Source organism: Galleria mellonella, unplaced genomic scaffold, assembly GCF_026898425.1.
Source record: "Galleria mellonella isolate WM207_F2 unplaced genomic scaffold, CSIRO_AGI_GalMel_v1 utg146, whole genome shotgun sequence".
Classification (NCBI taxonomy): domain Eukaryota; kingdom Metazoa; phylum Arthropoda; class Insecta; order Lepidoptera; family Pyralidae; genus Galleria; species Galleria mellonella.
Genome location: NW_026441999.1, coordinates 652,431 through 679,142, shown reverse-complemented (window position 1 = coordinate 679,142; position 26,712 = coordinate 652,431). Strand labels below are relative to the sequence as shown.

Sequence of the window (26,712 nt, the reverse complement as noted above, 5' to 3'; positions counted from 1 at the left end):
TAGACCCCATTACTAACAATCCCTTTCCCCCATACCTATGTACTATAAGTACATTAAATAATATTTTTTTAATAATTGATATTAAATAATGTTTTAAAACTTTTTATATGGTCCCCATTTGTCTTAGAACCCATAAATTAGTTATAAGTAATGTTTTGTCTATATTACATGAGCTACCTTCACCGACTGTTTAAAACTGGGAACTTATACGCCGTGCACTAAATCATGTAAAACTAATTTAAATTTACTAAATTATATATTATAAACCACTGAATTTGGTTAATAGTAATCCAAAATATAGTGTTTTCGATCCCAATAGTACAAAATGAATTTAAATATAAAACTTCATTGGCATATAATATAATAATTGCAATATTTATTTATATTATACTAATTATTCTAACATTGCAATATGTCTGATTGCTGGAATAAATTGAAGTTTGAATTAATATCGAATGCAACGCGATTATTAAAAAAAAAAAGTAATAGATTTTGACTATGGGTTTATATTTAGTACTATTTGCACGATAACTTGGTGGCTATATTGCTTTTTGCTAATATGAGATTTGATAATAATTATAGGTATACATATTGAAATAATGTTCTTTTTCTGAGAATTTATATTTATCAAACTTATGCAGCTTGCATGGTTTTATACCAATTTAATTATATTCAAATAATTTTAGATTTGTTAATAGGTTAAGTTTTACCTTCAGAAGACTTCAATATGATTAATTTTGTGACAAGGGTGGCAAATATGTGTGAGTATACTCGTATGTATGTATGTAATTTTATGACTGGTTAGAACTTTGTCACAGTAAATCTATTGAAATTTTCTAATAAATTGGTATATTAAAACTGATTTTAGGATAACTAAACAGTGCCATCTGTTGTAGAATACATGCTCCTTGGGATTCTTGTCCTATTAATACAATAATCACTATAGTAGTAACATTTTACTTTTGTTTTTACTAATGACAATTTTTTTTTTTTTTGACAATAATTATGACAACATCAATCATGTTTTTTATTACGTACTTTTTCATTTGACATAATAAAAAAATTATTGACAATTTTAAAAATCTTGACCAACGTTTTATACAGATACATATTGTATACTAAAATATGACTAATTTAATTTAATTTTAAATTAAGAATACGGAAACTTTTTTTGAATAATGTATATTTTATCTTGACCATAGAAAAATAAAAATTTTAATTATACTTTTTAATCTGAAACTGACTAAATACAAAATTGTATTTTCTTGTTTCTTTTACAGAGTAATGTGAATCTATTTATACATAAAAAAACACTGGTTCCAATTCTGAAATCTCATGTTTAATTATATCCTCATTCCGATTAATTTCTATATACATATTTTTTTTTATTTTTCAATTTTATTATTAACTGCCATGCTATCATTTTCATGTCATGCCAAACTTTTTTTGACTCTTCAACAATATTTACCATTTTTTTAAGATAAATTGTTAAAATTAACAATTTATGTCTACAATTCTAATAAAAACATTTGAGACTTATGGTATTCTCAAATGTTTTCTGTATATTTATTGATATGTGAATTAATTATGACATTATGGTACTTATAGGTGTGTAATTAGATAATGCACCTATAGCTTGGTTTACAACGAACAAATTTAATAAGCAATTTATTTGCTATTGTTTGTTTGTTTACTTTTTGTTGTTACATTTGTCATTGTGAACATGGCAATATTTTAATAATAAACTTTTTTTTTTTAAGAATAAATTTGTTTTGGTTAGGTTTTAAGTACATGTTAATCCATATATTTCGTCAGGTAATAAGGTGACACTAGAAGGGAAATAATTAAATTTGACACCACAGAGGTATTAGCTTTGAATCTGTATAGACCAGTGTTTCCCAACCTTTTTTTTTTTTGTGCCATGCCCCACTTGAACATTTCTAATATTTTATGCCCCCATACATAATTTTTCCCGAAAAGTTTACTTAACGACTCTAATCGCCTAGTTGATATTTTGGTAATATCAAACAAAATTTTACCTAATAAATATTCACAGTATTTTTTTTTTACCTTTTTTTTATGTTAAATTGAGCACCGGTATCTACTCGTAGCATTGGATTTAAGTGGCCCGGAGCAAGATGGTTAAAATCGCTTTGAGTTCATTTTGTAATTGTCCCCCATAACTACAATTTTTTTTTTATACAACTTAGAATGGCAAACAAGCTGACGACCCACCTGATGGAAAGTGGTAACCGTCGCCTATAGACATGAGCAATACCATGGACATAACAGAGTATACTGTTACGCCCATGGTACCCCCATGCGTTGCCATTCCTGAGGACTCTGGTGTTATTCCTCTGTACCCTGTAAATTCACGCCATATCCCACCCTTGCCCACCCAAGCAAACACAATTGCTTCACGGTAGAAACGAATGCGACAGAAGTACCCAAGCAATCGACTTTTGTACAGTATCCCCTTAGGGCCCATACCCCATGTTGGGAAACGCCGGTCTAGACATTTACTAAAACTATCAATTTACAAACAAGATATTGTATAGCAACCATAATGTTATTTGATTTCTGATAGATTTCATAATCATTTAAACTGACTATTAATGTTAAGATTTTATTCTTTTGACTCTCAACATAGGTGTTGACTTTTAAAAAAAAATTGTAATTTAAAATTACACTTCATACTTCACGACTGTCCAAAGTATGTTTTATGAAATTTAAATACCTCGATTTGTAGTTAATTTAAATATGAAATAACTAATTGTTGAATAAATAAAAAAAAATTAGATTAAGATTGATTGAAAAGTTAATAATTAAATTTAGAAAAAAAATGTTTTGTTTTTTAGAATTTCTATTCTAAATATTTTGTACACTGTGTACGTGTTTTTATTGCATTTGTATTGCATAATTTGATATAATATAGTTTTTATTCTTATTATTAGTTTTTTTTCATTTTACTAAGTTTTTGTCTGACATTTTTTTTTGATGAGTGAAAATGGTATGATAACCCCGCCTGCGCTAATAGGATACGCTGGCGGAGCACCAGTGAAGGGTGATAGATGACAACGAAAACAGGCCTGTTGGCCCATCATGATGAATTCATCAGGAATTAACCATGATAGTTTCCAGGGGGAACAGTAACAGTATATTGCTAGTAATAGGGCAATTAGTTGCCATTACTAACAATCCATTCTCTCCATTATTAGAGAAGCTTGGGTCATTTAAAAAAGGCACGTCTATTTTCAGACATGAATATACAGTTACAAGTTTCTTGATCTTAAGGTGGGCATGGCCCACTCTGCTTTCTTAAATATGTCTATATTCTTACATTCTGTCTTCTGAAGGGTGGTAGTTTGAAGGTATTGGGAGTTGACATTGTATTAGGTTACGGTAACCGCTTACCATTGGGAGGAAAGAATTGTTAGTAATGTGAGCTACCAGTTCCTATCAAGTAGACCAACACGTGGTCCCCTCTGGAAACCATCGTGCTGAATTCCAGGTGTATTCATTACGATGGGCTAACTGACCTGCCTTTTCATTCTCTCTTATCATCCTTTCTTGGTGTTTCGCCAGCGTATACCGTTAGCGCTGGCGGGACTACCATTCCATTATCATCTATTAAGAAAAACCGCTTACCATCAGGTCGGCCGTATGCTTAGTTGCCACCTTAGCGGTATTAAAAAAAACATTAGTGATAATTTTTGCATACTGTATTTTCTGCAATTCTTTAAGCATAAATGTTAGTAGTTTGTGCTATAAAATATGTGGTTACGGTGATCTTTGCTTATCATCAGGCGGACAATTTATTTACATACTAAAATGCTTATAAAATTGTATATTAAAACTAGGTAAGTCTACCTACGCAATATGAATGCAGAGTACTACGACTACTACAGCAGACTAATGTTTTCTATTATTAGTACTAGTCCATGGTCATATCGCCACACGTCATTCTCTTCCCGTGAAAAACGCACACACGTGTTTTTTTTTTTTTTTGTTTATAAAGAGTAATAAACGTATTTTGTTAGTGATTGTTTTTGTGTTTTTCATTAAAATGGCGCCATATGATTGGCCCATAGATACTGAAAATTTACCTGTTATGAAAATTGTAACCCCCCGTAATGTCTTGATGTGCGGAATATATGGGATGTAAGTACTTAAAACCTTTATGCTAGAAATACAACTAACAAAAATATTTCAATATTATCCACACAAATGCTATATTTTAAAAGTTGAAAGATTCATAATTAGAATAAAGGTTTTTGAATTGACCGAATGAAAAAAAAATTTTGAATTATCCCGCCGTTGCCAATATTAAAACTGCGTTGTATTACATTTATAAAGTTCAGTAAATAGAATTATTAAAATAATATACTTATATTAAATATTTTATTTATCATTGCTAATATAATATATAAGTGAAATATTTTAGTTTGTTTTTTTTCGCTTAGAGATTAATTAACAGTAAAATTTGTATTACATGTCTGTTACAATCTCTGTAAACAGTGCAATACATCTGTGGCATATTACTGGCCATCTTAATATACCTTTTATATAACTGGTCATCGTCATCCGTCTTTTATATTTTTATATTTCTATTGTTCTTATGTTTTTACAATTCTGTCATTAGTCTTTATGTTTTCCTACCAATGAAGACGCGATAAAAGAGAACTACAATATTAAGCATTTTAATTAATCAACCCGTTTCTCTTAACGTCACTCGATCTAATCAATGTCACGCACTCAGTTTGCTGTCAGTGTCATTTTTATTTGAAGATCGAATAAAATTCCAGACAAATTATCTTTTTGAAGACTAGGCAGCATGGTCTCCGACCTTAGCCTGTTCCAAACGGAACAAACGTACTAAAAAAAAAAAAAAATTTGAAGATCGAATTTAATTTTCCATCAACACTGCACAAAACATTATTGAATAAATTAATATTTCTGGTTCAAAAATAACACTTCTTTATCTGTCATGGCCTTAAAAATTTGAAAAAATTCAACTAAAGAAGTAAAAAACAAAAAATGAGTTCAAACAGTGTTGTTTCATCTAAAAGCTCGAAAGAGAGTTCGAGACCGGGTGCGGGAAATACAAAACAAGAAGATAGCACAAGTCCAGATTTTATTTATGGCGGGCCCTTTATTAAAGTAGAGAAACCGGAACCGTTTTTTGATACAGCTACACCTGTAAACCTGCTACTTCAAGGGACATTTAAAAAGTATGTAAATTTATCATTGTTTTTGTATAGTGCAAATGGTTTAATCCCTTCGCACAGTTTGCAGAATGTTTTGTAATTTTATTTCTATATATATGAGGGTAACCTTTTTAGTAGAATCTTTGATACATTCGTATCTTTAGCCCCTTAGCTTTAAGATCCTAATTTTTGTCAAAATTTTTGTTTCTGACTTTAGTTGTTTTTTTTTTACAGTACTATCCTTAAGGGTATCCTGACCGCACTGTTGTGTTGTTCAGTCAGTAGTAATCCCGTCATGATATAAATCACTATTTAATCCAAATATACTTAATGATTATGTAAACATTTAAATGACATTAAGTACTTACTTAATTATTTATCAGTGTCTGTAAATTGTACTTAACATATTATATAATAAGTATTTTTTTGCTTACTTTATCTTTCCATATCAATGAACAAAGAACAAAGTTCATTGCAAAATAATATAAATCATTTCATGGCAAAATCCATGTTGTTAGTGGTATGTGAAACTAAGTATATATCCATAGTGTAGACGATATTAGGACAGAAATATTATGAACCAAAAATTAAAAACATACATAAATTTTGAATGAACTGTTAGGCTCAAAATTCAATTCATATTTCTTTGATGAAAATATATTTCAATCATTATAAAATATTTTAATATAAATTTATACATAGCTAAGTCCTTCTGACATTCAGGTATTGCCTCTGACTAAATTTAAAAAAGAGCTAACTAAATGGCTTTTAGACAAACTTTTTTATAGTATTAAGGAATATCTTGAGTGTTAAGCGTGACATTTTAATTATTTTTTACCCCTTCTGTTGACATTTTTCTATTTTGTAAATTTATCGTATTAGTTGTTATGTGTAGATATATGTATAAATGACATAATGTACTATACACATCTACACTTTTAATATGTAAAGTCTAGTTAAATAATGTAATTGAATTATAATTTTGTTTACCGGTTTATTTTTTATATAAAATGTAAAATATTTGCATGCCTACATCTTTTAAGGCAATTAAACAGGTGCCAAAATAATTACACGTGGCTTGTTATAATTTTAAACTGTTTAATGCAAATAAACTTATTTCATTTCATTTCATTTCCAAGTATGGTATGTGAAACTAAGTATAGTATAAAAGATATTAGAACAAAAATAGCGTGAATCAAATATTAAAAATATATATAAATTATGAATGAACTTGTTAATATGAAAAGTTCAAAATTCAGTATATGTTTCTTTGATGAAAGTATATTACATGGGTGGCTTGGGAAACTTTTTTTAAACCATATTAATTGCATAGACTGTATTATTATCACATAATAGTTATTAATACAACCATTAAGACATAACTATGGATATTACAACATGACAAACGATGAAACATGTGCCACAAACCATATAGTGTTCATATGATGCATTTCTATCATAACATCTCCCAGTTTCACTGGTAGAGCACTAAATACAACCTATGTATTTTCTAGAGTAATAGATTTTTATTAAATATACTGAAAATAATTAACATTTCAAAGTGTGTAACTTTCCTATTTTTCTAATTAAAATGGTCTGGGTGGTATGGATTTAATATCTTTGGCATTGGCTCTCTACCTACACCATATAAGACCTGGTATGACCTAGATGATAATAAGATATTGAAATGCCTAAATATATTTTAATGATATATAATTCAATATAATATTTACAATAAGAGGCTTCATTTGATTAATAATTTAAATAATTCTTGTGCTGTTTGTTAATGTAATTTACACAAATTTATAATTGTAATTTGTAAATTTGTTAAAAAAAGTAATAATCAAGTTTTTACCTGTTCTTTTCAGCTGTTAATTATTTTCTAAATAGGCGCTAGAGTTATGAGTTTTTTTACGCACAACGGCCCAAATGAGAGGCTAAGCGCAGAAAATAGTGTCCTATTTACATTACATTACTTTTTAAATTGGTGCTAGAATCATAAGAAAATACTATTCATAAATGCTCCTAATTAAATTTACTGGAGTAAAAATAATTCTTATTCAGAAATGTATTTTCCATCACCTTGAAGTGATAACAAGGTGATTATCAATATCTGTTTATGGCCAGTATTAAAAAATTGATTATTTATTATTTAATTTGGTTACAATAAAATTTATTTTTAGAATAGATACACACCAACCTATACTGATCTGTCTCTACATATTTTAAACACAAGGTCACAAAGGTTGTTTAGAAAAAAAGTCATAGAAACATACATTTTGATTATTAGTCTAATTTATGTGAAATACTAGTAAACATTTTTTCTGGTGCTTGTACAGGGTACAAGATTTTTTTTATACAACTTAGAATGGCAAACAAGCTGACGGCCCACCTGATGGAAAGTGGTAACCGTCGCCTATAGACATGAGCAGTACCATGGACATAACAGAGTATACTGTTTCGCCCATGATATCCCCCATGCGTTGCCATTCCTGAGGACTCAGGTGTTATTCCTCTGTACCCAGTAAATTCATGCCATATCCCACTCTTCAAACCGAAACACAGCCATGCAAACACAGTTGCTTCTAGGTTGAAACACGAATGGGACAGAGGTACCCAAGCAATTGACTTTTGTACAAAATCTCCCTCTGGTAAATACACTAGATGTTATAGAGGCATCGAACTTAATCCTCTCTAATGGCTACGGGCGTCACAGTGTTCTATGCTGTCACATCAATAAAACACAAATCAAACTAAAAACCATGTTTCTTTTTTTTTTCAGGAGTTTTGCTTATTATTCACTAAAAGGAAGGCTGCCAATTATTTTAACTAAAGTTATAGATTACTTATCAAGAGATGGCAGTAGAATTAAATCCACTCATAATGCGGTAAGTTTTTTTAAGCTAATTTCTAAATAAAAAGTTCACTTTCCTCCATTTGCCTTTTGTTTACGACATTATACCATTAAAGTCAATTGATTTACTACCATATTGTTTTAATTTTACATGTAAGACAATTTAAGAATTTCTTTTTTCTTTGCCAAGCAAAGTACTGCTCCTTCAAAGCAAAATATTGTTTGTACAAACAATATTAATATCAGTAATTAATTTATCATCTTCTTATCAACAGTTAATATTTTTTATTGATAATTAACTGCCAAGTCTTAACTAATATATATAAAATTTGACAGGTGTTCAGAAAACATCTTGAATATTTTTTAATTAAAAGTGAATTGATCACTTTTAACGACAATTCTCAATAGCTATATGAATTTTTTAATTATTTCTCTATCTAAATTTATATTTGGCGTACAAAAAGAGAAAATTAGATTGTTTTTAATCGGTTTAGTATTATTTTGTTTAAAAAAATCTTTCATCCAAAGAAAACTTTATTGTCAATGACAAACATCTGCTGTTTTATTTAAAAAAAATATTAAACTATCTAACCATGCGAGTCTCTAGTGTAACGTAAAAACAGAGATAGGTAACATAGAAAAAAATGTCTACAACTATTTGATAAACGTCAATCAACGGGTTAGTGGTCGAAATGAAATCTTCCACTATTCTAAAAAAAAATCAGTTTTAACCAGTTATTGTTTATAAGATACCTAACTGAAATAAGTCGTAAACTGTTATCATGCTAATAAATGATAAGGCTGTCGACATACAAAAAAAAACTATTATGTAATGTCATTTGTCAATGTCAGGGCCGTGTGGTCCCGGCATAGAATAGGCCACCGCTTCCTTTCCCGTGGGTGTCGTAAGAGGCGACTAAGGGAGGGCGAGGGATGGACAGCAGCGACCCTCTTAAAACATCTCCAAAGTCTAACTGCGGTTGCCAATCTGCCTACCAAGCGTGGCAACTATTGGCAAAACCCCCCCAAGGGGGAGACCTATGTTCAGCAGTGGACAGTTAAAAGCTAAATTTATTTATTTTAGCTATTTATTATTAAATTTATTATTTAAATAAATTTCCTATAGAACTACAGACTATGTACAAGGAAAACCCTAAAAAATATAACTTTAAATGAAATAAATATCACCAGAGGGAGACTTTGTACAAAAGTCGTTTGCTTGGCTACCTCTGTCCTATTCGTGTTTCAACCGTGAAGCAGTTGTGTTTGCATGGCTGTGTTTCGGTTTGAAGGGTGGGATATGGCGTGAATTTACTGGGTACGGAGGATAACACAAGCTGACGGCCCATCTGATAGAAAGTGGTAAAGGTGGTGGAATTTACAGGGTACAAAGAAATAACACCTCAGGAATGGCAATGCATGGGCGAAACAGTATACTCTGTTATGTCCATGATACTGCTCATGTCTATAGGCGACGGTTACCACTTTCCATCAGGTGGGCCGTCAGCTTGTTTGCCATTCTAAGTTGTATAAAAAAAACTGACCGAGTTATGAGGTAACAACATAAAAAATATATACAACCGAATTGAGAATCTCGTTCTTTTTAATATAGGTTAAAAAAAAGCATATACCAACTAAATAGTCTACTTTTTTTTTTATTGGATGAAAATGGTATGGTAACTCCGCCTGCGCTAACGGGATACGCTGGCGGAGCACCAGTGAAGGGTGATCAATGAGGATGAAAACAGGCCAATTAGCCCATCATGATGAATTCATCAGGAATTAATCATGATAGTTTCCAGGGGGAACCGCGAGGAGGTCGACCTGGTTGGATGTATTGTTAGCAATGGGATTCTTAGTCTCCATTACTAACAATTCCTTTTCTCCCCCCCCCCCCCCCCCCAAATAGTCTACTAGATGGTGTGTTAAGATAAATCATATACCAGTTTTTAAGTTAGACCTTCAGATATACAAAACTGCAATTTGCAGCAGTTGATACTGCAATTTGATAAAGCAGTTTTTGTGTGATGTCGGAACAAACATGCAAATAGAAATACAGTAAAAGTTATTGTTTCAGCATCTATTGGGCTTATTAGGACCCCTGATATCATTTTTCTTAATATCTCCTCTCCCATGTACAGACATCTTCTACTTATTTTTTTTTAATACAACTTAGAATGGCAAACTTATAATGTCATTGTAACAAGTAAGATGAATGAAACACCAATAAAATGATCTTCCTCCTGTTTTCAGAGTGATGAAGATATAAGAGGCTACATACAATACATAACGAAGCTCAAGAACGATTTGCTTACCAACAAGAAGTATGACCTCCTCACGGTGGACACCCCAGAAGCGAACAGGTGGAACGAATGGATCCTGTCATCGGAGAACTCCTATTATTTTACAAATACATGGGTGTTCTCTGAATGTTACGTTTATAGGAGACTGAGGGAAGGCTGTGAGTTGAGGTGAGGTGAAATCAACCTGTGTTTATTTTACATATATCCTGTCTTCTTTCATATTTTTATTGCCAGTGGATGATGTTATTGTCAAATACTTGATATTTCTCTTATCATCATCATCATCATCGTATTAGACGTTAACTGCTGAACATGAAATGAAATGCCTCCCCCATAATGGGGGGTTTTGTCTGTAGTTGCCACGCTTGGCAGGCGGGTTGGCAACCGCAGTTAGGCTTTGATGTTTTAAGAGGGACGCTGCTATCTATCCCTCGCCCTCCCTTAGTCACCTCTCACGACACCTACAGGAAAGGAAGGGGTAGCCCATTCTATGCCGGGACCACACGGCGCTTTTTTAATTTATTTGTTTATAATATTGTACGGCTTAATAATTATTATTATATTGCTAGTAATAGGGTTGCTGATGCCCATTACCAACAATCCCTTCCTCCCCCTTATGGTTTTTTTATGGGTGATAACGGAATGGTAACCCCGTCTGCGTTATCGGTATACACCGGCGGGGCACCACTGAGGGATGATAGGTGAGGATGAAAGCAGGTCAGTTAGCCCATCGTGACGAATTCCACTAGACTTAACCATAATGGTTTCCATGGGAACCGCGTGGACGTCGACCTGATAGGGTATATTGCTAGCAATGGAATTGCTAGAACCCATTACTAACAATCCCTTCCCCCTCTCCCTTTATGGTTTGGTCGTTGTAGTGCTTTCATCCTCACCTATTACCCTCACTAATGCACGGCCAGCGAATACCGATAAAAGCAGACGGGGTTACCATTATTTTAATCACCCATTTCAAAAAAAAAAAGTTACAAAATCTGCTATATGTTTTATTTTGGTACGCCATCTAGAAGTAGCCATTTTGATTGGTTTTCCTAGTTGTAAAAGTCACGCGTACGAAATTACCAGCAGAAGCATATAAAGTAATTTTTTTTTATGTAATTTAGAATGGCAAACAAGCTGACGGCCCACCCGATGGAAAGTGGTAACCGTCGCCTATAGACATGAGCTGTATCATGGACATAAGAGAGTATAATGTTTCGCCCGTGATACCCCCATTTGTTGCCATTTCTAGCAACTTAACTAAATATATCTTTAAATTAAGTGATAGCATTTTAACTCTATCTTTCCAGCAAAAGCTTGAAGAATTTCGATCCGTTTGAGGAACAAAAGGAACACGCGTTAAAGAGCAATATAGAATTGATGTGCGTGGTCGCAGACAAATTGGTCACCATGTTGCCGGCCAGCGGGAAGGACAAACGGAAAGCGGATTTCGTAACACTGTTAAAGGTATCAATCCAACTACCATCTGGCTATGTTAGCAAATAGGCTAAATTCTTTCAACATAAACCATTGCGTTGCGTTGCATGTCGAAAGAACTCAACTATAATTAATTTGTATAGTATAACAAGCGAGCCGCCTCGGCTTCGCACGAGTACAATGCTATTACTAAATAGCGCCGCCGGCCCCCGGCCGGTACCGCCGCACCGCTATGTCCCTGCATTTTAAATCTGTAATATCTTCGAAAATATTCATTTAAATTACATGCTGTAAAAGGCCATATTGATCTATATTAAATGCACAATTTATTTAAGGTACTTAATTGGATAAAAATGAATACTGTATTACTTAAAAAAAAATCTGAATGTCGTGCTGTAATCCAGGTTTATTCATCACGATAGGCTAACTGACCTGCCTTTTCATTCTCGCCTATCATCCTTCACTGGTGCCACGTCAGCGTATACCATTAGCGCAGGCGGGGTTACCGTTTAATAATCATTAAAAAAAAACGCTCCCAATAGCGCAGGCATCCCGTCACATGTACAAATGCACCTCTAATTTAAACAAAAAAAAAAAAACATTAAAACTTAGTGAAATAATATGTAACTCTTTGTATTCTTCAGATTTGTCTATGGGCGAACAAATGCGACCTCTCGCTGTCTATGGGCGAGCCGGTGTCGTTTACCGCAGACGGGAACGCAACCAAAAGTCAAACTAAAGTGAACGTCGCGCCCGTCATTGATCCGTTCCAGATGATTATAGATCTGAAGGAGAAGGTAACTTTTTAATATGTCAAGTACAAAAAAAAAAACGGAATTTCACGTGTAGTGCTTTTTTATTTTTTAGGCTATCGATTCATTATTCCTACAATTTACTCAACTAGTGACAGTATGGCGTAAAAGGTTTTACATTAATGTACATTTACCAGAGGGAGACTTTGTACAAAAGTCGATTGCTTGGGTACCTCTGTCCCATTCGTATTTCAACCGTGAAGCAGTTGTGTTTGCATGGCTGTGTTTCGGTTTGAAGGGTGGGATATGGCGTGAATTTACTGGGTACAGAGGATAACACAAGCTGACGGCACACCTCATGGAAAGTGGTAACCGTCGCCTATAGACATGAGCAGTACCATGGACATAACAGAGTATACTGTTTCACCCATGATACCTCCCCATGCGTTGCCATTCCTGAGGACTCAGGTGTCTATGTAATCTAAGGATATAAGCTATTTTTTGATTCCAGTCATTTAACATACATATAGACAAAAACGCAAGTAATAACTAGTCGTAAATAAATATTTATATTTGATTAACATTGTTTCAGCTACTGGTAGACGACTCGGCCAAAATAGCCGATCAGGTCATAGCGAAAGCTGAAAACATGGGCAAAGCTGTTGAAGGGGTGAGTGAATAGTTCATAAACTTTTAACGTCATCTTATGTCGATATTAAGTCCACAAAGACCAATGTCTGATTTGTTTGTTAAACACCCACGGGAAAGGAAGTGGCCCATTCTATGCCGGGACCACACGGCAAGGTTCAATATAATATTAGCCGATAATTTCCACTACTATACGACTAGGCATAAGTACCCACCAAGATCCATTGTTTACTGACGAAACCCTGTGCCATCTACCAATCGCATACTTCTTGAAATCACAAATGAAACGACATAGTTCAGTACACAATGATGTAGTATTGTAGTATTTTTTATTTTATTACGAGGGGAAACATAAAACTGAGAATTATTCTTAGTAACAACTTATTTATATTAGTATGAGCATTGCGTCTGAGCATCTTCCGCTAGATTTGCAAAATATTACATTCTTTGCTTTGCCACGATCGACTGTACTATTTATTTATTTCTCATTGCATTCCATAATATAATTAGTAGATAACATTTCAATTATGGACCCTGTTGGGCACAGCAAGTATGGTAAGAGAGAGGAGGACGACACTTTTTTTCACTTTAGAAATAGTCTAAGGATCTGTTACAATATTATCCAGTCATTGATATTGTATCACGATAGCTACGTATTTTCTGTATTATTATTACTAATAGTCGCGATCGACCGATTGGCCACACCCTGATTTAGACGAATGGCAGTCCACTGGTGTACGTTTTACGCGTCACTTCCTGCCCCGTACAATAAAAATGTAGAACGAATCATCAAAAGCGATATTTCCTAATAAATACGACGTGGAGACCGTCAAGAGGTGAATTTATATCTTTAAAAAAGGCCCGCAACGCATTGGCGACTACCCTACTGTCCTTGGAGTCCATGGGCTGCGGTAATCACTTGCCATCAGGTGAACTGCATGCCCATTTATCGATCTTATCACATAAAAAATATTGCTATATTATAATTACAGAATACGACATTTAAATACCAATGCAGTTGTCACCGACTGGCAACACTGGCTGGTGTGCCAGTACGCAAAGAGGTTCATAATGTTGCCATATATTTGGTAGATAGCTAGATAGATATATTAATTTATTTGCATCACTTACAGCACACATAACATTAGCTACTGGTACATATTTTAAGAAATAAAACAAAGCATATACAAAAAAAAAAAAAAAAAACAACAAAAAAAATATAAAATAACAATTAATTACACAATTTCGAATAGTAGTTGGTTTTTTTTTATTTATTTTTATAGGTGATAATGAAATAGTGACCCCACCCGCGCTATCGGTTTACGCTGATAGGGCACCAGTGAAGGATGATAGATGAAACAGGTCAGTCAGCCCATCCTGATGAATTCAACGAGAATTGTTCACGATGGTTTCCAGGGGGAACCACGCGGAGGTTGACCTGATAGGACATATTGCTAGCAATGGGGCTGTCAAACTCCATTGCTAACAATCCCTTCCCCCCAATAGTAGTTGGTTGGATAGGTAGTTGATTTATGAAGCATCGTTTTTTTTTGCTGGGTGAAAATGGTATGGTAACCCCGCCTGTGCTAACGGGATACGCTGGCGGAGCACCAGTGAAGGGTGATAGATGAGAATGAAAACAGGCCAGTTAGCCCATCGTGATGAATTCATCAGGGATTGATCATGATATTTTCCAGGGGGAACCGCGAGGAGGTCGACCTGGTTGGGTATATTGTTAGCAATGGGACTTTTAGTCTCCATTAGTAACAATCCCTTCCCCTCCCCCTATCTAGTGGGTTATCTCAAACTGGGTATGCCTGTACGGGGATCGCCACTCAAGAACCTTTCTTCCCCATCGGTTGTCGGTTCTTCGAGCTATGTGACCAGCCCATTGCCACTTCAGCTTGCTTATCCTTCGGGTTTTCTGCATAACTAGCTCCAGTTACCCACAATTACAATACAACTAACCTAACACTTCCAGCCACCGCCAGAACTTCCAATTGCTAAGGGTTCTGCTAGCTCGAAGGGTTCTCCCGAGCCCGCGTCACCAACGGAACCCGAGGAAGGCGTGGAGCTGCCGAAGGTACCCTGCCCCGCTAAGATGACTACACCCCAAGCTGTAATATTTGGTAAGTACATATGAATAAAACTTGACAATTTTTTTTTTAATTTAATTACTCTCAATAAAAATTCTTTTTTTTTTAATTTTTTTTTTTATTTTACTATATTATTCAGTGTGTAACTGCATTAAAAATGGTATAACCTTGTTTCCAGACATCGTATGTGACAACTCGGCGTACGAACTGTTTTCGGACGTATGTGTAGCACACTTCTTGGTCTCGCAAAAAATAGTACAAAAGGTAAATATTTATATACTCATTGTCTTATTTATAAAAACGTGAATCCATTATATTTAATATTTGGTTATTCGTGATGATGGACTAACTGACATGCTTTCATTCTCACCTATCATCCCTCGCTGGTGCCCCGTCACCGTTGCAATGAATTAAAAATGAAAAAAAAATCATTAGCAATGTGTGTGTAATAAAGATGGAAGTATTTGTTTGACTCCGCTAATCTCTGGGACTAGGGAGGGAGGGGGGAGGGATTGTTTGTAATGCGGACTTCCAATTCCATTGCTAGCAATATACCCTGTCAGGTCGACCTCCACATGGTTCCTCCTGGAAACTATCGTGAACAATTCTTGTAGAATTCGTCACGATAGGCTAATTGACCTACTTCATTCTCACTTATCATCCCTCACTGGTACCCTGCCAGCGTATACCGTTAATGCAGACCTATATCTCACCAGAGGGAGACTTTGTACAAAAATCGATTGCATGGCCACCTCTATCCCATTCGTGTTTCAACCGTGAAGCAGTTGTGTTTGCATGGCTGTGTTTCGGTTTGAAGGGTGGGATATGGCGTGAATTTACTGGGTACAGAGGAATAACACCTGAGTCCTCAGGAATGGCAACGCATGGGGAGTATCATGGGCGAAACAGTATATTCTGTTATGTCCATGGTACTGCTCATGTATATAGGCGACGGTTACCACTTTCCATCAGGTGGGCCGTCAGCTTGTTTGCCATTCTAAGTTGTATAAAAAAAAATTTGCAGGTCAGATTTCACGTGAAGAAGATACCTTGGTTCGTGTCAGATGTAACTCCTAGGGATTTCAAGTGAGTATTTAAACTTTTTACATTTGTTATGTTATTTAGAAAGACAATAAAAGCTGAACGATCCACCTGATGGAAAGTGGTAATCATTGCGCACAGCACTGTAGTTGTCACAGAATACACTGTGATGCCCGTCATCGTTATCATCATGATTTTTAACTGTCCACTGCTGTACTGTACTGTCCATTGTTAGTAGTTGCCACGCTTGACAAGCGGATTGGCAACCGCAATTAGGCTTTGGAGATGTTTTAAGAGGGACGCTGCTGCCCATCCCTCGCCGGGAAAGGAAGCTGTTATACTAGCAGCCCGTCCCGGCTTCGCACGGGTGGACATTTTTACAACATTCTAAAAAGTGGTTATTGTGACCTAACGGTAATAGTTGGACATATAATAATAATAATAATAATTTTTATTTCAGACTTTTTGGTCCATTAAATATTTATTAGTAACAATATTCTTAAAAACTAATGTTAGTAAATTTACATACACAATACACATACACACACATACACACATACAATATATTAAGCAGTATACAGATAATCACCGCTGCACAATTCCATTGGAAATTGCGCAGCAGTGATTAACGTACACACAGTCCAGCCTGCTTGCTATCATACTCAGGATGCTGTTGGTGCTGGCACGTACTCTGCGCACCAGGGATGCACACCTTTTTCGCATCGTGGCATAAAAACAATCTACACGATGCTCAGCGAACATCCCTGACGCGCTGCAGAATCGTGGCAGCCCCATCAACACCCTGAACGCGTTATTATATTGGATACGGAGGTCGCTGTAGGATTTTTGAGTATATACAGCCCACAGGTTGCATGCATAGAAAGATGTGCAATGTGATCTAAATAACGTAATTTTAACTTGTCCAGAGCACCGCGCAAACCTGCGTGCTATCATATTCGCCCTCACCGCCAGCGCCCTCCGCTCCCGTTCAATGTCATCATCATCTTTGAGATCCGAGGCCAATTGATGTCCTAAATATTTAAATTTATACACCCTCTTCAGCGCTATACCCTTAAGTTTAATATCTGGAAAGCCTATTGAGTTTTTGCCTCTGCTCTCAAAGACCATGACCACACTTTTCACAGCATTGTATATCAGTCCGTGGCATGCAGCATATGACTCGCAAATAGCCACGAGTTTTTTAAGCCCACATATCGACGCGCTGAGCAGCACCATGTCATCAGCATAACTTATATTATTAACATTAATGCCGTCTATGTGACAGCCGACACGGGTACCACTCAAAGCAACAATCAGATCATTAATATACAGATTAAATAGTACCGGCGAAGACAACCCTCCTTGCCTCACACCACACTCCAATCTGTATGACTGCGACATAGTCCCCGCCCATCGCACGCTATTGAGCTGATTTCCATACCAATATTTGCAGATATTTATGAGCTCTGATGGTAATTGAAAATTTTCGAGCTTTTTCCACAAGATGTCATAAGAAACCAGATCAAAAGCTCTCGACAGGTCGAGAAAGCATGCATGGACTGGCGTTTTTCGATTTGTATAGTATCTAATAGCATGCTTAACACAAAGAACAGCGCTTTCAGTTGACAGTCCAGTTTGAAAGCCAAACTGGTTGTCATGAAGTTTTATATGCTGAGTCAGTCGAGAGTTAAGCATGCTATCAAACACCTTTGAGACAACAGTAGCTAAGGAGATTGGCCTATAATTATTTTTGTCTGTTATATCAGAAATTTTATTCTTAACTACAGGTATCACCACTGTTCTAATCATCTCCTCCGGCATGTACGAGTGACTTATACGAAAGTTAAAGAGCATTGCCAACAGTCTCGCCAAGTGTGGCCCAGCATGTTTTAGATGTTCAATACTGAGACTGTCGTGTCCTGGAGATTTACCTCTACTCATAGATTTTATAATTCGATCTACTTCACTAGCAGTACATCTAATTTCCACCACACGTCCAGTCTCAACATTCAACTCCGCACGCGATGGCCCCAAAGGGGATTTAACAGTAAAATGATCCTTAAAAAGATCAGCTATGTTCTCGGCATTACTTACGCCTTCAATAGACACAGGAAGGGCAGACTTTGTACTTAGCTTCCTCGTAGCCTTCCAAAAAGACCGAAAGTCATTATTAGAATGATGTGAAGCTAGAATATCCATCTTTATTTGTTCTTCGTGGTCTTGACACCACTTTAGACGTTTCTTAAAGTATCTTCTAGCCTCACACATATCATTATAGATGGAGCCAACTCTAGGTTTACCATAATCACACCAAACATGAAATTTCTGCCTGGCATTCCTGTGTGCCTCATTAACATGTTTATTCCAACCTATTACAATTTTCTTTTTCTTACGCTTACAATGTGTGTTATTTCTACTAGCTACAGCCGCTCTCTTTAGTACATTTATTATATCATTATACAACTTATCAATGACCTGTCTATGTTGTATAACATTACAAGTCTGATCGGCACAGTTATGGAACTCGGATGGAAACTTAAGAAGTTTGAAATGAGAATGACACTCATTATAATATGAGTCGATTTGTTCTATGCCTCTGTCACCCCACAAAACATTGTTACGTTCACATTTTACTTCTTCTATCTTAGGTGGAACTACGTCTAAATTACACTCAAGAATCAGCGGAAAATGGTCTGACCAGAGTATGTCATATTGTATGTGCACTCTACGTACAGAGGACACAGCCGCTTTCGATACTATACAATGATCTAGCCACCGCTGCGACCCATGAGCTTCACTCACAAACGTAAAACAGTTCGATGAACCCTTCAACATTTCTATATCTATACAAGTCCATTCCTGTTCCTCACAAAATATAGATAATTCCTTAAAGAATGATTCTGTGGGATGAGCATTGAAATCGCCCATAATATAAACACAATCCACATTATTACTGTCTATGATTGCACTTACCGAGCCGAGAATGTCCGTAAATTCCACTAAGTTTGTAGACATATCGGTAGGCATGTAGACACTCATCACTAGGATTGACCGCCCTTTTAACATTATTCTTATCGCACATATGCGGGGATTATCACATGGCACTACTACAACATTGGAAAATACACTGTGCCGCCAGAGGATCGCGACACCACCGTGCGGTCGCCCGCGCAGTATTCCCTCCGTTGTATCGATCGCCGACGTTCCCGTAGAGGTAAACTCGCAATCTATGCTGCACAAATATGATAGGTCACTCGGCAACAACCACGTTTCTTGCAGGGCTATGATATCCGATCTTTTACATAATTCCCGTATCCCTTCTACAGAGCGCTTCACATTCTTACAATTGAAGGTAACAAAGTTGTAGATCCCACTATCCATAATTTTGGTGTGTAATGCCGTCAATGGAAATATGTGCGTTTCCAGTCGATTTTTTTAGTTTAAAATTAATAAACCGTCGAAAAATTATCCCTTCTGGCCATATATTCTCATCCAAAAACAACGAGACTTTGTTTTGTGCTACAAAGAATTTGAATGCATTGTAATCACATTGACGCTTAATGGATATTTTCTCTAATGCCACTGTTTCTTGTGTCATCTTACAAATGTATCGAACGATATCTGATTCTGACGTATTTTTATGCACATTAGTAATAAACAGTGGTATTTTTCTCTCAGCAGCTCTAAACATCTCATCTGTTCCGATTACAACTGTCCCTAATTTTCCTTCAATGCGTCTATTTTTTTTTCTTTTCTTCTCGACGATTGTCCATATAGTATCGCGAAGTTTTTTTTAGTTATTGATATTTTCTTCAATATTGTAGAACATACTTTTGTTCTATCACCAATAGTTTCCGCAGCGCACGCGACCAAAGATATTTTATAGCATTTTTTTACACCTTGAGTTACGTTACTAAAGTTTTAGTAAGGATCCCTAATCTTTTCTAGCAATAAATATACCCTATGTTACTAAGGGTGAATGTAGCTTTCTAACGGTGAAAGAGTTTTTGTAATCGGCAAAGTAGTTTTTGTGTTCATTCATTACAAACATACATACACACAAAAATACAAATCTTTCCTCTTTATAATATTAGTGTAGACAAACATTATTTATTCTTAATCAAACATAGCCTACGGTGTCCCACTGCTGGGCAAAAGCCTCCACCAACTGCTATTATTATTATATTTTTATATTACTCTCGTTTCAGTTACTTGTTACAACAGTGCAAGAACGCAACTTACAGAAGAGAAGTACCATCAGACCCGGCACCAGGTAAATAATTGTTCAGAACATCCCCCCCCCCCCCCACTCCTGCTCTTTTAACGTTAAGAAAATTCTTATGGAGAATAAAATGTCTTAGGAAATGTGAACCCTTACCGGCTTACCTGACAACTTACTTTCAAATCGAAAGTCTTAGGAGAGGGAATGTTGGTCATGGGGACGTTAGTCACCATTGCTGGTAATAAGTCCTGTCAGACCACTACGCAATACCCTGTCAGGTCGACTTCTCAATGTGGTACTCCCCTGGAAACCGTCGTGCTGAATCTCAGGTGTATCCATCACAGTGGACTAACCGACCTGCCTTTTCATCCTCACCTATCATCCCTCGCTGATGTCCCGCCAGTGTATACCGCCTTTTTAATGGGCGATAATGGAATGGTAACTCTACCTTCGTTATCGGTATACGCTGGCGGGGCACCAGTGAGGAATGATAGGTGACGATGAAAGCAGGTCAGTTAGCCCTTCGTGACGAATTCCACTAGAATTAACCACGATGGTGTGTAGGGGGAACCGCGTGGAAGTCGACCTGATAGGATGTATTGCTGGCCAGTTAGATCAGTTAAGCTGTATCAGTTAGACCCCATTTTTTTTATGGAAAAAAAATGGTATGGTAACCCCGCCTGCGCTAACGGGATACGTTGGCGGAGCACCAGTGAAGGGTGATAGATGAGAATGAAAACAGGCCAGTTAGCCCATCATGATGAATTCATCCTGGAATCCTGTTCTCCCTGGAAACTATCATGGTTAATTCCCTAGAATTAACCATGATAGTTTCCAGGGAGAACCGCGAGGACGTCGACCTGGTTGGGTATATTGCTAGCAATGGGATTCTGTCTCCATTACTAACAATCCCTTTCCCCCCGTTAGACCCCATTACTAGAAATCCCCCCCCCCCCCCGTTGATAACGTTGCAGCGGGCGTTAATTCCTTGCGAAATCGTCGGGAACAGCTAAATGAATCTGTTGAATTAACTTTATATCCGCCGGCAGAGGGCGCGGCCGAGCCGCGTGTGGTGACTTCCGACAACCTGCGGACGGTGGCGCAGCAGTGGCAGCAGTACATTGACGACGGCACCTTCATCGTCATGGTACACTCAGAAATATTTATATAAAAATTAATACAAAAAACCTTAGATTATATAGATAGAGCGTGGAGCCTAAAAAACGGGTCAACTTTTTGTCAGCTAATCGTAAAATTAGCCGATACGTTTCCTTTTATCAGTATTCTATAAATTTACGCATAAAATGTATCTTGACGCATACCCACGAGAAAGTAAAGGGAAGCCTATTGTATTCCGGGACACACGGCTTCTACACGGCTATATGTATGTATGTATGATGAATTGTATTTCTTTGAGAAAATAAATGTCTAACACTAAAAATTCCAGTGTGACGACTTCTGGACCTCCCCGCACGTGTTCAAGGACATGAAGAGGTACGACAGCGACGTGTACAGAAAGTTGCAGTTCGCCGTCGCCGTGCTGTTCAAGGGCGATTTGAACTATAGGAAGTTGTTGGGCGAGAAGAACTGGAACCCCACCACTGGGTTCGAGACCGCGCTGCAAGGTAACGTCGGCGAGCTGGTACTGTAGGATCGATTCTTCACTGTTGCATGTCTAGGAATGTAAATTCCAAATACCCTTACAAATAACAAATTGCAGTTGATAATATTCAAAATACTAATAGTGAGTTTTGAAACGCCAAATGTTTTTGTTTCTACCTCCGTGGAAAACAAGCATGACATATACCCGACCAGGAGTCGTGCAACCTGAATGGTTTTTAATAGTTACACAGGGGGGAAAGGATGGTTAATAATGGGGAGATTAGTTCCTATTGCTATTAATATGCCCTATCAGATCGACCTCCACGCGGTACCCCCTGGAAATCATCCTAACTAATCTATCGTTGAATTCGTCACGATGGGCTAACTGATCTTATAGGTGTCCCGCCAGTGTACACCGATAGCGTAGGCGGGGTTACCATTCCATTATAATATTAAAAAATAGTTAAATAAAAACACAAATGTTGCCACAATTGATTTTTTTTTAATATTTTGCGTTTACAGGTTTTACACCGGCGCCTGTCATAGCTTTGCGGACAGTGAAGGCCGACCTAATATGTGGACTGCCGAAAGGAAAATACGAGCAGTTGTCCAAGATCAATGAGAAGTGGATGGAGACTGGAGATTATGGGTAAATCTTCGCTGATAGTGTCTAAAAATATTTTTTAGGAAAACTGCGTATCAGAATATTTTACTTGAAACACTTATTTTTTTTATGTACAACGCCATCTAGCGCTGAAATTATTGTTACCGCTAGATGGCGCTATATATACAAAAATTTATATAATTTATCGATATCAAGCCAAAAATTGCCATTTTGATAGATGTAATACTAGAAATGATCACATTTCAGTCAATGTTTTTAATATAATATGGTATTACTTGTTAACAGTGTTTTCCATTATCAATTTGCATAAAAAAATATTGTGTAAAGCAAATAAAATGTATTCATATAATTCATTAAATTTTTTCAGATTGATCCAATTCTGCCCGAAATCTGAACCTCTGAAAGCAGGCGAGCGACCGTGCCCCGACTATGGGGACACCTGCTTTGGGACTGTCTGCCCAACACATACTGACCTATAGTCATTGACATGGTCAAAATTACTTTTTCAGAGGTGGGGAAGGGGATCAAGCCCTTTAATAAGGTACATTATGTACCCTGGACTACATATCTGTACGCGTAACTGAAACTCCGCCCGTATCTTGGAATAGACACCAGAATATTTTAGGTTGGGCACGGATCCTCCCGGCCTCTCAGTAATCGCGTTTAAGAGTATAAATTGACTTTGAATTATTTGAACATAATGTCATATGTTACAATAGAAGCATTTGTCTACCCATAGAAAGAGAATACCATAGTAATGCAATGAGCTTATTCATTGTGAAACAGCAATAGAATGACGTCATTAAGTAAACGAACAAATAAAAAATTTACCTCCTTAATCCCAATGTGTAATAATAATATAACTATTTAATTTAATCGGATAATATATAAGCACGCTTTAGACGTGACAAATAAGTTGAGTCATCCAAAAACTAAAGTTTACACAGAGCAAGACAAAGGAATATTTCCGATCTTGTTCACGCTTCCATGTTTTGCTCATAGTGGTGTCTCTTTCTATTACTGACATGGTGTGGTTTTTTTTTAATGGGTGAAAATAGAAAAGTAACCCCCCCCCCGCTAACGGTATACACCCGCGGGGCACCAGTAAAGGATGATAGGTGAGGATGAAGCAGGTCAGTTAACCCACTGTGACGAATTCAACAAGAATTGTTCACGATGGTTTCCAGGGGGAACCACGTGAAGGACGACCTAATAGGGCATATTGCTAGTAATGGGGCTGTCGAACTCCATTGCTAACAGCCCCTTTCCCCCCGACATAGTGTGTTATATCTGTTACGACCGCTGTTATTCTAAATCTATGTGATAGTAAAATCAAAATTTAATATTTTTTATTTTCTTTCTACCATTAGAATTAAACTTTTCCTCTAAAGAAAACTAAGTTGAAATTAGTTACAAAATTTCCGCTTCCAATGCTAACATGACAGATATACATAAGTGTGGATTATTTACATGTTTTGACTTATAAATTTGACATTAGCTTACATTTTTTACGAGATATGTACAAACAAATTTTAAAGCTTTTATAAACTATAAATATTTCTATGTCCATAATATCAATTCTTGCATTCTCTAATTTTTTTTTTTTTTATTATTTATCTTACAGCAGTATACATATTGCATTTGTAAATTAATGTATCGTTCATTATTATCGGAATTATATTTTAATAATTAACATTGTTTTGAACTCATTTTTTGTTATCAATGTTAAACTATGTTATTAAATTTATTATTAGGCACAATTATTAAAATTGAACTACATTTTATATCTTGTTATTTCTTGTAGATTTAAATATACATTTTTCCAATTGTATTTTATTTTAAATCCGTATAGGTACTTGTAATTTGCTTAATTCCAAAATAAGGAAGTTTTTTTATCCAAACTACTGGGAAGTAAGCCATCAGTAGGAACCAAAGAAAGTAGGCACTTTTATTTTAGGTAGCCAAAATTAAGTGAGATACAAGCACTAAGTTGGGATAAACTTGTGCTTATATACCAATAAATTTATACTCACTGTAAAAATAACAAGGGCTCTATTAAAGTTTTAGAATATATTAAAATAGTTCTCTGTGTAAAGCGTGACAAGTGTGTGAGCCTGTTAAGACAGGTGATCAAAGCTTGTTTCTAAGATAATTTATTATACAAGAAACTTGTATTATGTGGATTACATGAGATTACCAGAGGGAGACTTTGTACAAAAGTCGATTGCTTGGGTACCTCTGTCCCATTCGTGTTTCAACCGTAAAGCAGTTGTGTTTGCATGGCTGTGTTTCGGTTTGAAGGGTGAGATATGACGTGAATTTACTGGGTACAGAGGAATAACACCTGAGTCCTCAGGAATGGCAGCGCATGGGGGGTATCATGGGCGAAACGGCATACTCTGTTATGTCCATAGTACTGCTCATGTCTATAGGCGACGGTTACCACTTTCCATCAGGTGGGCCGTCAGCTTGTTTGGCATTCTAAGTTGTATAAAAAAAATTACATCATGTAATCGACCACCGCTTTTTAATCTTCACGGTTTCAACAGCATTATTTATGTATTATATAATTCCTATATGCACCTTCCACACTTCCAGTTAAGGTCTAGTAGTGGTGGCCAAGGCCGGCTTTTTTAATGGGTAATAATGGAGTGGTAACTCCGCCTGCGCTATCAGAATACACTGGCCAGGCACCAGTGAAAAATGACAGGTGAGAATGAAAGCAGGTCACTTAGCCCATCGTGACGAATTCCACTAAAATTAACCACGACAGTTTCCAGACCTAATAAGTTGTATTTGCTAGCGATGGGTCAATTAGACCCCATTACTGACAATCCCTCCCCCCTCCAAGTCCGGCTTTAGCTTACCTATCGCTTTAAGGCAAGTTATTAACGGCGCCCATTCCTCTTCTGAGAGTTTTTTTTAGGTGATGTTGAATGGATGATTATGGTATGGTAATCCCGCCTGCGCTATCGGTATACACTGACGGGGCACCAGTGAGAGATGACAAATAAGGATTTATATGACATTTAGCCCATCCTGACGAAATCAACTAGAATTAAATACGATGGTTTCCAGAGGGATCACGTGGAGGTAGACCTGATAGGGTATATTGTGGGGCTATAACAAGGTTTTCACAATGGGGCTATTTGACCGCATTACTAATAATCCCTTTACCCCCCCTTATGAGATTATTAATAGCTTCATTGCTAGCGATACACACTGTCAGGTCGACCTTCTCGCGGTTCCTCCTGTAAACCATCGTGTTCAGTTCCAAGTGAATTCGTCACGATGCGTTAACTGAACTGCTTTTTATTTATTTAAACTTTATTGAGTAATAAAATATGGTACAAAGACGGACTTAATGCTATAGGCATTCTCTATTTTTAGGATGTAGAGAGATACTCGACGGTGGATTAAAAATTAATTAAAAAAATATATATTTATAATTTTAGTATAAGATGGTGAATTACAATTTTATTCTCATCTAGCATCTCTCACTGGTACCCCGGTACCTATATTGTTGATATAATAGTTGCCACGTTTGGCAGGCGGATTTACAACCGCAGTCAGGCTTTAGAGATGCTTTGAGAAGGACGCTGCTGTCCATCCCCCGCCCTCCTTGTCGCCTCTTACGACACACACAGCAAAGGAAGGGGTGGCCTATTCTATGCCGGGACTACACGTCAAAATTAAATTTTACGTAATTGTATAATTTAAATATATATTTATATGGCAATTTATATGCCAATTTTATGCCGGGACCATGTTAAATTTGCTGTAAATTAAATTTTAGCCAATTTTTTGCGGGACAGTTTATTTATTAAAGAATTAAATATAGATAAGTCGTGTGCGCAAGTATACAGAACATTATTAAAAAAAAAACAGTTAGCTAATTTGATAATTATTAATCTGCCTAAAAGTA

General features: G+C 36.2%; 2 protein-coding genes across 4 annotated transcripts; one reads left to right on the top strand and one right to left on the bottom strand.

Annotated features, from left to right (window-relative positions):
• The first annotated feature begins 4,018 nt into the window (after positions 1–4,018).
• Positions 4,019–24,571, top strand: LOC113510469 (damage-control phosphatase ARMT1-like). 3 transcript variants are annotated; one of them, XM_052891994.1, is made up of 15 exons: positions 4,019–4,161; positions 7,990–8,095; positions 10,315–10,532; positions 11,675–11,831; positions 12,446–12,598; positions 13,146–13,223; positions 14,194–14,265; positions 15,183–15,330; positions 15,476–15,561; positions 16,322–16,383; positions 20,547–20,611; positions 21,610–21,707; positions 22,008–22,185; positions 22,685–22,811; positions 23,155–24,571. In XM_052891994.1, exons 1-15 carry the CDS (start codon positions 4,067–4,069, stop codon positions 23,264–23,266), a joined length of 1,755 nt encoding a protein of 584 aa, XP_052747954.1. In that variant the 5' UTR covers positions 4,019–4,066; the 3' UTR covers positions 23,267–24,571. The 3 variants fall into 3 exon arrangements, with proteins under 3 accessions (XP_052747954.1, XP_052747952.1, XP_052747953.1); XM_052891992.1 differs by lacking the exon at positions 4,019–4,161 and adding an exon at positions 4,867–5,231; XM_052891993.1 differs by lacking the exons at positions 4,019–4,161; positions 14,194–14,265 and adding an exon at positions 4,869–5,231.
• LOC128200040 (uncharacterized) lies at positions 18,171–20,051 on the bottom strand. The gene is given in 2 exon segments (XM_052891995.1): positions 18,171–18,227; positions 18,229–20,051. Coding segments are annotated over 2 exon segments (1,548 nt in total). The 5' UTR covers positions 19,720–20,051.
• Positions 24,572–26,712: the final 2,141 nt, after the last annotated feature.

Excerpts from the sequence above, each read along its gene's own strand:
- LOC113510469 (XM_052891992.1), top strand. The coding sequence starts at position 5,038 with ATGAGTTCAAACAGTGTTGTTTCATCTAAAAGCTCGAAAGAGAGTTCG. Across the intron at positions 5,232-7,989 it reads CTTCAAGGGACATTTAAAAA|GAGTTTTGCTTATTATTCAC; the intron begins GTATGTAAATTT and ends TTTTTTTTTCAG. Across the intron at positions 15,562-16,321 it reads CGCAAAAAATAGTACAAAAG|GTCAGATTTCACGTGAAGAA; the intron begins GTAAATATTTAT and ends AAAAATTTGCAG.